This window comes from Phocoena phocoena, chromosome 2 (assembly GCF_963924675.1).
Source record: "Phocoena phocoena chromosome 2, mPhoPho1.1, whole genome shotgun sequence".
Classification (NCBI taxonomy): Eukaryota; Metazoa; Chordata; class Mammalia; order Artiodactyla; family Phocoenidae; genus Phocoena; species Phocoena phocoena.
The window spans coordinates 120,068,157-120,081,640 of NC_089220.1; the positions used below are offsets into that span (position 1 = coordinate 120,068,157).

The 13,484-nt window shown below is 53.2% G+C and overlaps 1 protein-coding gene across 2 annotated transcripts in view; it reads right to left on the reverse strand.

The window, feature by feature from the left end:
- Window positions 1-4,164: 4,164 nt before the first annotated feature.
- LOC136117958 (OTU domain-containing protein 7A) overlaps window positions 4,165-13,484 on the reverse strand; it is a 174,639-nt gene continuing 165,319 nt past the window's right edge. Inside the window, exons 9-11 of one of the 2 annotated variants that reach the window (XM_065870993.1) lie at window positions 7,258-7,372; window positions 6,999-7,083; window positions 4,165-5,911 (exon numbers count right to left, since the gene is read on the reverse strand). In XM_065870993.1, coding sequence (XP_065727065.1) covers window positions 4,475-5,911; window positions 6,999-7,083; window positions 7,258-7,372 — 1,637 coding nt within the window. In that variant the 3' untranslated portion in view covers window positions 4,165-4,474. The remainder of the gene's footprint in view (window positions 5,912-6,998; window positions 7,084-7,257; window positions 7,373-13,484) is intronic. The other variant, XM_065870992.1, reaches the window with a different exon arrangement.

The window sequence follows — 13,484 nt, forward strand, 5'->3', positions numbered from 1 at the left end:
GTGCTGGAGAGTGGATCTGGGCACTGGGGGGATGAGATAGAAACAAGAATGAAGCTGGGCACCTCTCCCCACCCTGGAGCCCCACACCAAAGTGGCCCAGTTCCAGTAGCAAGGAGAACTTATAGTTAGGACTGAAGGGCAGGGTGGGGCCCGGAGGTCTCCAGAGAGCCACCGCTTTAAGGCTTTTTGGAAGGGGGTGCCTGCTCCCTGGTGCCAGGGGTGCCAGCCACTGTGGGGCCCTTTCTTGGATGTGCTCGCACTCGGATGACAGCAGAACCAGACTCTGGACAGAGGCAATGTCACAGCGGCCGGGGTCTGACAAGGCAGGGTCCGCTCAACCACGACACACGTTTTCTTCTTATTTATTATAACCGTTGGAACAAAGAAAAAGAAAAAAGCACTCGAGGAACTTAATTTGTAAAGTCCACACCACAATGAGGAAAACTGAATCGTGTCCTAAAGAAAGAAACCCTCCCAAACGTGCATTACTCCACGTCTCTTAGTAAACATGAAAGACACAGAGAATGGAACACATGGCTTGGCAAAGCCTTTTTTTTTTCCTCACACAAATTTCCCACCACTGATGGGTACAGCCCTTTTTTCTTAACCAACGTGAAATATATTTTGATTGGTTAAGTTTATTTCTGCAAAGTAGAGTAGTTTTCAAAATAAGCTTGAAGTCGCTAAGCAAGGAGGTGAGAGCCACGTAGCCACGGCCCTGCCCCAGAGGCGGTGGGCACTGTCTGGAGGATTTCACACCTCGAGGTGTGCCCCCTGCTATCTTGAGTCACTAAATTCCTGATGGTAAGCTACCAGAATTAATAAATCAAATCACTTTGGAAAACATAAAGTTTGTAAAGTAACAGATCCCAACTTTTCAGAACGCCACTGGAGCCACTGGGTGGTGATAGGCAAGAAAAAGGTCCACAGTAACTTAGTGAATAGAAAGTATTCATTTAAGAGGAAAGATGCAGTACCAAAATCCAGGAGCAGAAAACAAATCAAGCTTTCCATGGAAAAAGAAGAGACATTTACACAGTTCCACTTTCAGAGGGGATTTGAACAAATAGCAGAAAGCATTTCACCCCCAAGAGCCCACAGCGGAGCCCCACCCAACCTAAAGTTAGCCCTCCAAGGGGGTAACCCTGTGACAATATAAGGGTGCAAAATATTGCTCTCTGGCATATTCTGAAAATAATATAAAAATAATTTCTATAGTACAGTTTAAACTTGGCTTGTAAAATCTCAACATAACAGCATAAAATCTACAAACAGAATACACTTAAAAACGCCTTCCTTTCACAATATATTATTTTTTAAAAAGTCATATACCCAGGTAACGCAGTTGCAGGAAGTGTGAAGCAAATGACTGAAATAACCTCCACTGGGGTTTAGAAGTATCTGGGATCCTTCTGGAAACTTGCTGTCACTTAAGAGACATCTGACCTTTCCAGAAAGGGAAGTTTGGCCAGGTCAGACCGGCTGGGGAAGGCGGCCCACAGGTGGGGCAGCTGCTCAGCCCGTGTCCAGGACCTGTGCCTAGGTGGGGCTCATGTCCTTTCTAGAATCGGAACTGGCCGTCTTCCTTTCCTCTAGCACCCCCAATCCACTTCCTTTTCCTCCCACTCCACAAAGGGCCCCCAAGTCACAGAAGGGCATTAGAGGACCTCTTGACCCACACGTGAGAGACACAGCAGTTTCTAATAGTTCCCGTCCAGCCTGATGAACTCATTTCGCCTGAGAGATGTCTGGCTTGGGACCAGGGCTAAAGGTCTCTTGTGAACACTGGGGCGGGGGTGGGGTGGGTGGCTGGACCAGCACATTTAAGGGAACAGTGGGCTCTCTCAGTTTTTAACTTTGTTTTTAGAGGAAGGATGGATCCAGATCTCTCACAAGAGGAGACGCCTATTTGTAAACGATGTGGATGGAGGGCATCGTACCAGATGGGAGTGACACCCACAGGCGCCCTGCACATGGAGCGGCCGGTGCAGGGGTCTTCCATGTTGTGGGGGGGAGGGGAGGAGCCTGGGGTTGGGGTCTGGGGTTGGATCTCAGGCTCTTATTTATGGCATATATATCAGATGTGGGTGTGGTGGTGGTGACCCTGAAATCCGAGGAGCTAGAACAGGTCACTGTTTTTTGATATTACCTACAAATAACACTGCCTGGCTTTAAAGGTTTTCCTTTTTCCTCTGGTACTACAAATGGACCATTTGTATTCTCGGTTTGCCTTTTTTTTTTTTTCTTTCTTTCTTTTTAACCTGGCAGAGAGCATGAGAAAGATAAAATACTTGCACAGCCAGTTTTGGAAATTTCTGGTTGGCTGTTTTCATGTTAAAAAAATTAAAAAACAAACACGAGATTACTTTCTGCCTCCTTGACTTCCTGTGCGTGTGTGTTTGGTTTCTGAATGCGCAGGGGAGCATTTTCCAGGCTGGCTGTTCCACCTTCTATGAGATGCAGGGCAGGAACTGGCGTCTACACGTGAAGCCATATTTATTTCCCGTGACCTCACAGCTTTGGATGGCAAAGCAGTTGGTCAGCATGACGTGAAGAATCAGTCCAAAAAGCTGCCACAAACCCTCTTGAGGAGAGAATTCTTAAAAACTACTTTTTTTTTTTTAACAAAAGAAACTCCAGTAATATGAAGGACATGAATGTTAGTAATTACCACACACTGAAAGTATCGTTTAGCACAAAAAGTAAAACTTTCGAAAAATTTAAGATCCTATTTAATAAATAATTTTAAGGAACCACTTATGTAAACCTTGAATAAATTACTGAAAACTCCACGTGCTGTGGATAATTAAAAACAAAAAGAAATTACTCACAGGAGATACTCAAATTAGTTTATTATATCAATAATTCTTCAAACAAGTAAAAACAAAAATCCCCTTCCGTATTTTTTTTTTTTTTCTTTCTGCTCTTTATCTCGGGGGAAAGCATCCTTTCTGGAGAAGGAGAAGCTGGCGCCAATGAAGAGATGGTCTACCTCCTGTGTTTTCTGAAGATACACCCACAGAGAAGCTGGGTGCTTTCTCCTCTCTTTCTTGGGATTATTAGAGGCTATTCTAAGGCTCTCACAGGTTTTAAAGGATTCTTTTGCTAGTGAGGATTTTACCCATCGTATCTGTATTTCTTGGAAACGAGATCTTTCCTTAGTGAGGCAGGTTTAACGCCTCAGTGTCCTTGGCCAAGAACGGTATCCTCCAGAGGTAATCTTGGAAGGAAGACGCTGCATATTGCTGCTCAGAACAGGGTAGCTAAGGACACATTATTTTTTCCTCAAGAAATGTAAGGAGGCACCAAAATAGGGACCGCTCAGGGATGGGGCTGCCCCTCATGTGCTCTGGAGCCACAGTCAGGGTTACCCGCACCCTGCAGAGGGGACCCCGATGGGAGCGGTGCCCCTCCACCTGGCTGATCCCAGACAGATGCGGGTGGAGGTGGAGGTGGGGGTGGGCTTCCTTCCCGGCGGCCCTCAGCCCCTCCCCTCCGGAAAGAGGCGCAGGCCGGATTTCAGGGCGGCTTAGAGGGGGCTTACACAGTGACCGCAGGGTCAAGTTCTCGCCTCTCTCCTGGGGCACCGATGGTCGCTTCCTAGGGGCCACTCTGGTGACAGAGCATTGTGGAAGTGTCTTCGAAGGAGAAATGTGAGCAGGCTGTCATCTTTGCTCATATATGGTCAACTCCAAATTGTGAGTTGGGAACCTTGCCTTTGGGCCCCAAGGTGTCTTTGGAAAGCTCCTGTCGCCTGAGCTGCCCGGCACCGGGAGTGATCGCTACACCTCACCGCGCCCTGCGAGGTAGGTTGTCCGGTGCCCATCCTACAGACGCCCGCGACTTTGATGGCAGTGTGAATGTCGCTCGAGCCGGGGACTGTGGGAGGAAGTTTTGCTTATGAGATGGAGCCGTGTATTCCTAAAGGGTCACAGGGACCACCAGGGCGCCAGTGGGAGGCCAACCTCCCTGTCCTCCAGGGACCCGGGAGGGGCACAGGTGGGAGCCCGAGGCAGAGCCGCCACCGCGGTCCCGGGGCCGCGCGTTTGCTTCGAAACCCTAGGTGGCAACAATCGCACGCAGGTGACCGCTACATGGAAGAGGTCAGTCGCCGGGTTAGGGAAAAAAGAAAAAAAAAAAAAAGGCATGTAAAACACTCCCTTCTAAAAACAAAGGGCTGCAAATTTCTTTATTTCTCTTACTGAAGAACAAAAATACCCTTGCAATGGCTATTGAGTTTCCACAGGTACGAGGCAGATGCTAGCTAGCACACCCACTTCCAACAGTATGACTTGTTTCCTATCCGTCTACTACCTGAGTGGCGTCAGTGTAGGTTCAGGCACCATTAGGAACGTTTGACCAAACACGTACACAGCACGGACAGAGGATCGCCGGCCTCCCGGTGGACCAGGGCGCGGAGGAGACACCAACAGCGTGGAGAGGACAGCTCAGCCGGCGGGGCCGCGGCGCGCGCTCAGGGCCGGGCCGCGCGCGCCTCGCGCCGCCGCCGCAGCTCCTCGCGGTAGCAGTACGAGCAGTAGTGCTCGGTCTCTGCGCGTCCGTAGAACGCGCAGTTCTCGCGCTGGCAGCGCCGCTGCGCCGGCCCCGCGCCGGGGCCGCCCCGGCCGCCCTCACCGTTCGATCGCGCGGCCGGCGCGTCGGCGTCGGCAAACTCCAGGCCGTCGCGCGCCGCGCCGAAGCCGTTGGTGTAGGTCTGCGACTTGGGCTCGGCCGCGCCCGCCGCCCCCGCCGCGCCGGGCAGGGTTATTGGGACGGCGCGCGCCAGCGACTCGACCGTGTTGACGGTGCGCAAGGCAGCGGCGCGAGCCGGGCTGTAGCTCTGCGACGACAGCGAGCGGTTCTGCTGCGGGTACGTGGCGCACGGCCGCAGCGCGCCCACGGCCGGGGCGCACGCCTCGTCCCGCGCGCCCGCCGCCTGCACGTGGATGACGCTCTGGCGCCCCGGCGCCGGGGGGCTGCGGCCCGGGACCGGTCCGCTGGCACCCGCGCGTCGCGCGCCGCCGCCGGGGCCCGGGGAGGCCGCGCCGCCCGCCGCTGCCCGCGCCGCCCTCGTGCCCGCCGCCGGCCCGGGGCTCGGGCGCTCCTTGAGCTTGAGCACCAGCTGCGTGGGAGGCCCGGCCGGCGGGCCCGGCGAGGCGCGCTCGGGGCCCGGCGCGCCCTCGGCCTCTGGCCTGCGCGGCGGCCGCTTGGCCGTGGAGGTGGCGGCGGCGGCGGCATCGCGGCGCCGCTGCTCCTGCTCGGCGCTGAAACGCTCCTGCGCGCTGGTCAGGTAATAGCCGATCATCTCTTCGTGGAACTGGTGCCGGTGGCTGGTGAGCAGCAGGCCGGCGAATATGAACTTGCGCTCGCCCTGCATGGCGGCGCGCAGGATGTTGAGGCTCAGCTTCACGTCCGTGCTGTACTTCCAGGCGTCGCCGCGGGGCCCGCCGCCCTTGTCGGCCGGCGACGCGCCCGCCGTCTTGTCCGTGGGCGACGGCGTGGTCTTCTCCGAGGGCGACGTGCTGGCCGAGGCGCCCGACTCCTCCTTGCTGCCCTTGCGCGCCTTGGCCTTCTTCTCCTTGCCGCGCTCGGGCGGGTCGCTGTGCTTGCCGTTGGCGGGGTTGGCGCGGCTCATCTTGCCGTGCACCAGGCCGCCCAGGCCGCCCATGTTCTTCTTCAGCTTGATGCCCAGCGTCTTGCTGAAGCTGCCCAGCTTGTTGGCCACAGAGTCCGCGCGGGTCTTGTCCTTGTCCTTGCGCTGCTTCTCCTTCTCCTTGTCCTTGCCATTCTTGCCGTTATTGCTGTTGGAGTTGCTGCACACCGAGTCGCGGTCCGAGTCCAGCGAGTCGGGCAGGGACTGCACGTCCTCCCCCGCCGAGGCCGTCGGGGACTCCGGCTGCGCCAGAGGGGCCTGCAGGGGAGAGGGAGGGCAGGGACGGGAGGAGGTTAGAGATCAGTTGGCCCCACGCGGCCGGTGGAGGCAGACCCCGCCGCCGCGGTGTGGCTTCCAGCCTCACTGCCCGAAACCCGAGCTGTGTCCCAGCTTGAGAGTCTCCTGATTCTCGATCTAGAGCCGCTGCCTTCACAGCCCTCGTGGGGGCGAGAAAAGAACACCCAAAGCCACGTCATGACATACTCCAGGCAGCTGGACTCTGGAGCCAGACTGCCATCCACTGTCACTCGTGCCATCAGTAACATGGGGTATCGGGACCTGCCTCAGGGAGCCCTGTGAAGTTTAGATACATGTAAACGCTGGAGTACAAAGCACTCTGAGCAGTGCCAGTTTGTCCTGGGTACTGTGTGCCAGGCACTGCCCTCCTTGCTTTCCTCATGAAACTTAAAAAATATTCGTTACGAGCCCCACTTTATGGGTAAGTAAATTTATGTCTGGGGAGGGCCAATTATTTGTAATTTTTGTTTTTTAAACAAATCCCTTTTCCTGGGACTTTACTACTGAGATCACAAAAACATCAGTCAGATACTTAAAGCGAATTCCTCTTAGCATCTGGAGGCAGGGCCAGCATGGGTCCTCCCTGGGGTAGGGGGCCAAGTGGGGCGCCAGCCCCCTGTCTCACAGCCCTCCCCTCATGGAGGGGAGAAAAAGAGGGGAGAGAAGAAGAAAAGGAGGGGGTGCCGAGGAATCGCGCCCTCGGTTCCCTGCCTTTTCCAAGGACCCACACACAGTTTTATAGTTAATTCCGCTCCGTGGCAGCACATCGTGTTCCCATCTCGGCAAGAGAGAGTTTTGTGTTGTGAGTTGCCTACGGTTTGTTTTCTGAGTGGGCGTGTTTATTCCTGTCGCTCTGGAGAAAGTAAGGGGACAAAAACTCCCGTAGCCGGAGCGCGCGCCTACGTCCAGACTCGCAGGCACAGGCGCACAGAGGCACGCGTTGCAGCCCAGCCGCCCGGCGGGGCCGCGGGCAAGGCTGGGATGCACTTCGCCTGCCCGCCCCGGGCCGAGTGCGCCTGCCGTCCGTCCCGGCGCGCGCCAGGCTCACCCGGGTCTCAGAGGGGATCCGGATCCACGTCACATTCATGTAGCTGTGCAGAAGGTTCAGCTTGGCTTCTAGCGACAGGATCAGGCTATCGAGAGAGCAACACCGAGTGAGATGCGCCCCAGCTCGCCCTCGCGCACCCCGCCAGTGCAGCCAGCCAGCCCCGAGGAGCAGGGGCGCCGTGTCCAGCCCCTCCCTGGGAAGCCCGGAGACAGACCGCCCCGTAGGGCGCCAGGGGAGGGGACACAGGGTAGGGTCTTACTGGGCCAGCCGGGCGTTATCATTGTCGTCTTTCCCCCACTCCCAGTCCTTCCCGGGGTCCACCGCAAAGTGCAGAGGCAACAGCTTGTGCTCTGAATCCGTCAGGGGGATCACGGCTGGAACGCAAAAGAGAGAGACCCGTGCCAGGTGGCTCGGGGGCGGGGACGGGAGGCTCGAAGTCCCCGTGACCCCCAGGGAAGACAGGAAAAGGCCACCGAGACCAGGTGTCTCCATGATTGAGGAAACCGAATGGAGTTGTACACAGGACCTCTACGCCAGGAGGGGTGTTAAGGCCCGAGGTTTCAAACGTACCACGGTTTAAAAAGTTTCCTCTTTATGGTGGAGGCTGAAGAGCATTTGGAGACCTGGGCTTGACCTGGGTCAAAAGACAGCTGCCGTCCTTGGGCAGCAGACAAAAAACAGCTATTACTGCTTCTGTGGTTTCTAACGAACGACCCAGGCCAGACAGCGCAGTGAGCAAGGTCACCTGGGAGGGGGCGTGGGGCCAGGCCCGCCCATCTCCTCCCAGAGAAGGGGAGCGAGGGCTGCCTGCGCATCTGCTCTGTGTCGCTGCGGGACCCACGGACCCTGTGGCCCTTGCCACAGGGAGCTCACATCCTGTACTAGGGACAGGATGAACAGGTGACATACAGCTCAGGCTGTCAGGTGGTGATAGCGCCCTGAGGGTGAACAGCAGGCTGAGGGAGCTTTGGCAAGCTTTTCTAGGACTGACCAGTGAGCCTTCTGAGGAGGGAACGCGTAGGTGGACAAGGCAGTGAGGAGAGATGGGCTTCACACTGCACCCAGGGATGGATTCATCAAAACACACCCCTGCCCTCCTCAGAAAGGCTGGGCTGGAGGCTGCTGTTTACAGGTTTGTCTGGCATCTGCTGGGAGCTTCTGAGCCTGGTGGGATCAGCTCCCTAGTGACGGGCTTGCTCTTGTTGTCAGGGACAGAAAGAATGCGGGGAGAGAATAGTAGCCATCCCATTTCTGCCCTCTGGGCAGCAGCCTTGCGTGGGGACTGCACTAAGCTCCCCTGCAGGCCTCACCTGAGCATCAGCCCCAGCAGAGTAACACAGCCTGGGGCTCCGCCAGGCCAGCTGCTGTGTGCTGCCCTGAGTGCTGCCTGGGGAACCAGCCTGCCCAAACGCTGGGGCTGGCACGTGTGGGTGCGGGGCCTGGTGCACCTTCAGGTGTGACACTCAGACCCTGCTGTGGCCTCCACAGGGAGGTCTCGCTTCCGCTGTCGCACCGGCCTAGGAGGCAGTTGTGGCCGGGCCCCTTTCTAGAGGGGGAAGTGGGCTAGGAGCTGAAAGCTCATGGATGGGGGCCTCCCTGTTTCAGGCTTATCCTTGCCTATTCAGGCCCTGGAGCGCCTCTTTCCTGCTCCTGTGCTGGCGGCCAGATGTTGCCTGTGCCTGATTGAACACATGGGGCCTCCCACACGCTGCTTTCCTTTGGCACCGAGAGCCCCATCTTTGGGGACACTGAGCCCCCAGGCACCACTCCAGGATGCACGGGGCCTTGCTCCTTCCTGGGGTTTACCTTACCTTCTCCTTACTTCCCCCCCTCCCCCACCCCATGCTGGTCATGAACCTGGTGTCACTTCCCCAAGATTCATGACAAGGGAATCATGGCAAAAACAGAAAAGACAAATCAATAAACAATAAATACATAAAATCTACGATTGAATGCCGTTAATAATTGATTTTCTGGTAAGAAATCAGAAACATTGACTCAGTGCTGCCCTCCAGTTGCTAGAGACACACAAATAATCCTCTTCCTCTACCCCAGCCCCTAACCCCTCACATAAGGGAAACACAGCTTTGCTCCAGAATTTCCTTTTCATCTCGATGCGGCTGGGTGGCACTGTGCTCTGGTCTGGGAGGTCAGGGGCCACTTGGTCTGCCTAGGACACAGACTGCTCAGTCCTGCCTTTGTGTGGCTGTGACACACAGGCTGCCCCTCCCCAGGCTGAGCTGTAGGGTAGTCACACCCAGGGAGGGCTGCAGGATAGCTCAGGACCAGCCTCCCTTGGGCCATACCCAGGAGCTAGTCCCATAGTTCCAAGGGTCACCACGACAACAGAGAGAGGGTTGCCCCGGCTTCCCACCCATGGGTGTGGGCAGGGGGTAGAGGCTCCCTCTGTAGACAGGGCAGCATGGCTCCCTGGAGGGCTTGGTAAAGGCACCCACTCCAGGCGCCATGCAGATGGCCAAACCAGTGTCCAGGAAACGGGCCCAAGGACTCTTTTAAATAAGCATCCTCTGTGGGTCTTAAAATCAAGCAAATCTGGGAAACATTGTTCTAGAATAATCTGTTAGGAGCAGTTTCTGTGGGTGCAACGTGGGCGATTTGGGGTCTGGTTGTCCACCTTCCCAGGGGAGAGGTGCCTTGAGGGCGCCTGCCCAGGCCCCCGCCCTAGCATTACGAAAGAGCACATGCTTTGCTCGCACCCATGGGACGTGAGCAGAAGTGCTGGGGGAAGTCCTGGGCCATGCGGTTGTGGGGTGGGTGCGCCTTCTCCCATTCACCCCTTCCCGCCGTGATGCCTTCTGATGATGGCAGCCCTACAAGAGATCAGGAATGCGCTCCTGACTCCCCACTTGGAGGGGACCTGCCTGCCCGTCAGGAACACCTGTTTTAGACTTTATCTGCAGGAGAACCAAACTCCTATCACATGAAGCCACTGTGGTTTTGGTTTATTTGTTTCAGATAAACCAGCTAAAGTAGTACAGCTGTACAGCCCCCCTCAGCCTCCCTACCAAAGGGCTCCTGGAAATTCCTACACTCAGTAGCTGGGCTGGAATGGACTTCCCGGACTCCCCACCCTGACACCCCCCCCCCCCCCCCAGCTCCCCCGCCCCAACACACAAAGCAGAAGGTTGGAATCACCTGAAGGTGCTAGAGCCTGACCACCCAGCAGGCTCCTGGCAGCCTCTCAGCCTGGATGTCAGAAGGCGTCTTCTGTGCACAGGGCACAGCTATGGCCCGCTGGTCAGGGCTGGGGCTGCAGGGCCCAGGAGCCCCACCTGTAGCTGTACAGCCTAGAGCGGCCTCGAAAACAGGCCTCTGTGAGCCTCAGGTACTTCCGTTGCCTCTGCCTCTCACTTTACACACTTACTTTTCCCTGTTGGAAACCTGGCCTCACCCGGTGAGAGGGGGAGTGACGCGGTGACTTGCCCTCTGGTGGCAAATGTCAGGAACAGCAAATACTTTTCAAAATAAACCTGCAACCTTTTTTTTCCCCCTTTGAAAAAACTCTCTTCTATCTTTTAACCTGGAAACATATAGGCATCATCTCAAACTAGCCTGGACAAAGGATAACCGAAGCAGCAACCAATTTTCAGTACTTATTTTCTAAAAAAGAGTGGAGACCTCTGGTTTCTGTTTGGGATGTGAAAAGCCGAAGGAGCAATATCCCACCAGTATCATAACAACGAGCTAGATGAACTGCAGCTTCACAACTTTCCTGTAACCCGTCTGAGAGCTGAAGTCACAGGCAACGGGCCAGCCACAGATGGAAAGACAGGTGCCTTTGAGGAGGGATGGACATGAGCTTAATTGGACCCCACTAAGCTGGACCCCACTAAGAAGAATTCAGCTAAAATTGTTAACAAGTTGGTAAAGGAAGGGTGTAGCCTAGTGAAAGAATACAGAACCTTGGGGGCCACAGACATAAGGGAAATTCCCAAGAACTTGCAGGCCCCTCTCCATGGGACCTGACCTGGTGCTCAGAAAAAGACTGGCCAGAATTCTGAGAAAGTGTCCTTCACGGACCTTTCCCATCTGCTAAGGAAGGAACTGCAGAGAGCAGGGCAACACACACTGTTGGTCTTAGGGCACTGGGCCTTTCCAGTCACTCCCTCCCCCCAGATCCAGGGACACAGCACCCACCAAAGATAGAGGCTTAATCAGAACAACAGAAACATTACCCTTCTGGGCTGTGCCTCCTGCACCCAGGCTAACAAGCTGTGAGTAACAGCAATGTACTGCTAGAAAAGGGGCAAGAATATGGAGAGAGACCCTCACCGAGGTGAGGCTCAGCACAAAGGTATAGCAGACAATGGGAAATACCAGCCCCACCATAAACACAAGATACAACTAGAAGGATGTGAAGGCTGGATAACCAGGGCAGCATCACATCCTGACTAGGCTCATCCAAACTCCATGCAGCAAAAGGGAAGGAATCAGAACGATATGCCTTAGTCTGTACTGCCCTACTCAAGATGGCTAGCTTGCCACGAAACATTTTTGGCATAAGAAAAGACAGGAGAAAACCAACACATTGACAAGAGAAAAGACAGGTCACAGAACAAGACAGGTATGACACAGGTATCGAAACTATAGGATGTGATTTAAAATAACTGATTAGGGACTTCCCTGGTGGTCCAGTGGTTAAGACTTTGCCTTCCCATGCAGGGGGTGCGGGTTCGATCCCTGGTCAGGGAGCTAAGATCCCACATGCCTTGTGGCCAAAAACCCAAAAAACATAAAATAGAAGCAATATTGTAACAAAGTTAATAAAGATTAAAAAAATAAAACAACTGATTAATAAGTTGAAGACTCTAATAGAAAAAGTAGATACCATGCAGAACTTGATGGTTAATTTCAGCAGAGAGTAAGAAAGAGTCAAATCGAAATGCTAGAAATAAAAATACACAATAATAGAAGTAAAGAATGACTTTGAAGGGCTGATCAGTAGACTTTACACACCTGAGGAAAGAAGCTGTGAACAGTAAGATAGGTCAATAGACATTAATCAGATTGAAACAGAAAGAGAAAAAAGGGGTTGCAGAACAGAATACCCAAGGTCGGCGGGGCAGTATCAGATAGTACCAGATCTGTGTAAGTGTAATCCCAGAAGGAAAAGAGGGACAGAAAAAAACAGAAGAGATATTTAAATAAATAATGGCTGACATTATTTACCTAAATATTTCCAAAATGAATGACAAACTCCACCACAGACCAAAGAGGCTAAGAAAAAAACAAGCAGGGAAAACAACAGCAACAAATCTGTATACATAGTATATTCAAACTGCTAAAAACCAAAGACAAAGAGAAAATCTTGAAGGCAGCAGGGGAAGAAGACACATTACATACAGAGAAACAATTCTAAGGATCACAGCAGACCTCTCATGATAAAACAGGTAAGACAGAAGACAATGGAGTTATATCTTTAAAGTGCTGGATGAAAAAACCCTGCTAATCCAGAATTCTGTACACAGCAAAAATATCTCTGAAGCACGAAGGAGAACTTTCTCAGACAAAAATGAGAAAACTCGTCCCCTGTATACCTGCACTAAGAAATGTTAAACGAAATTCTTTAAGGGGAAGAATATGTTCCCAGTAGAAACTTGGATTTACACAAAGAAATGAAAAGTGACGGAAATAAAATAAATGAATTTGAAAATAAAATTCAGCTTTCTTCCTTTTAATTACTCTGAGAAGTAAGGCAAAGAGAGCAATAGTGTATTACATGTTTACAGCACATGTAAAAGTAAAGAGCTTGATAATAATGGCCCAGAGGATGGGAGGGAGGGGTTGGGAATACATTGTCATGAGATCTGTATACAACACATGAAGTAGAATGTTACTTGAAAACAGAGTCTCAGTAATTAAAGATGTTCACTGTAAACACTAGGGAAATCACTAATAATTAAAAATACAGGTATAATAATAAATCAACAGTGGAGATAAATGGAACCATTAAGAAGCTCAATTAACACCAATGAAAGAAGCGAAAGATCCTTAAAAAACTAAAAATAGGGCTTCCCTGGTGGCGCAGTGGTTGAGAGTCCGCCTGCCGATGCAGGCGGACACGGGTTCATGCCCTAGTCCGGGAAAATCCCACATGCCGCGGAGCGGCTGCGCCCGTGAGCCATGGCTGCTGAGCCTGCGTGTCCGGAGCCTGGGCTCCGCAACGGGAGAGGCCACAATAGTGAGAGGCCTGCGTACCGCAAAAAAACAAAACAAAACAAAACAAAACAAAAACTAAAAATAGAACTATTGGGTTGGCCAAAACGTTTGTTTGGGTTTTTCCATAAGATGTTTGGAAAAACCCAAACGAACTTTTTGGCCAACCCAATACCATATGATCCAGCAATCCCACTCCTGGGCATATATCCGGAGAAAACCATAATTCAAAAAGATACATGCACCACAATGTTCATAGCAGTACTATTTGCAATAGCTAAGGCATAGAAGCACCCAAAATGTCTATCA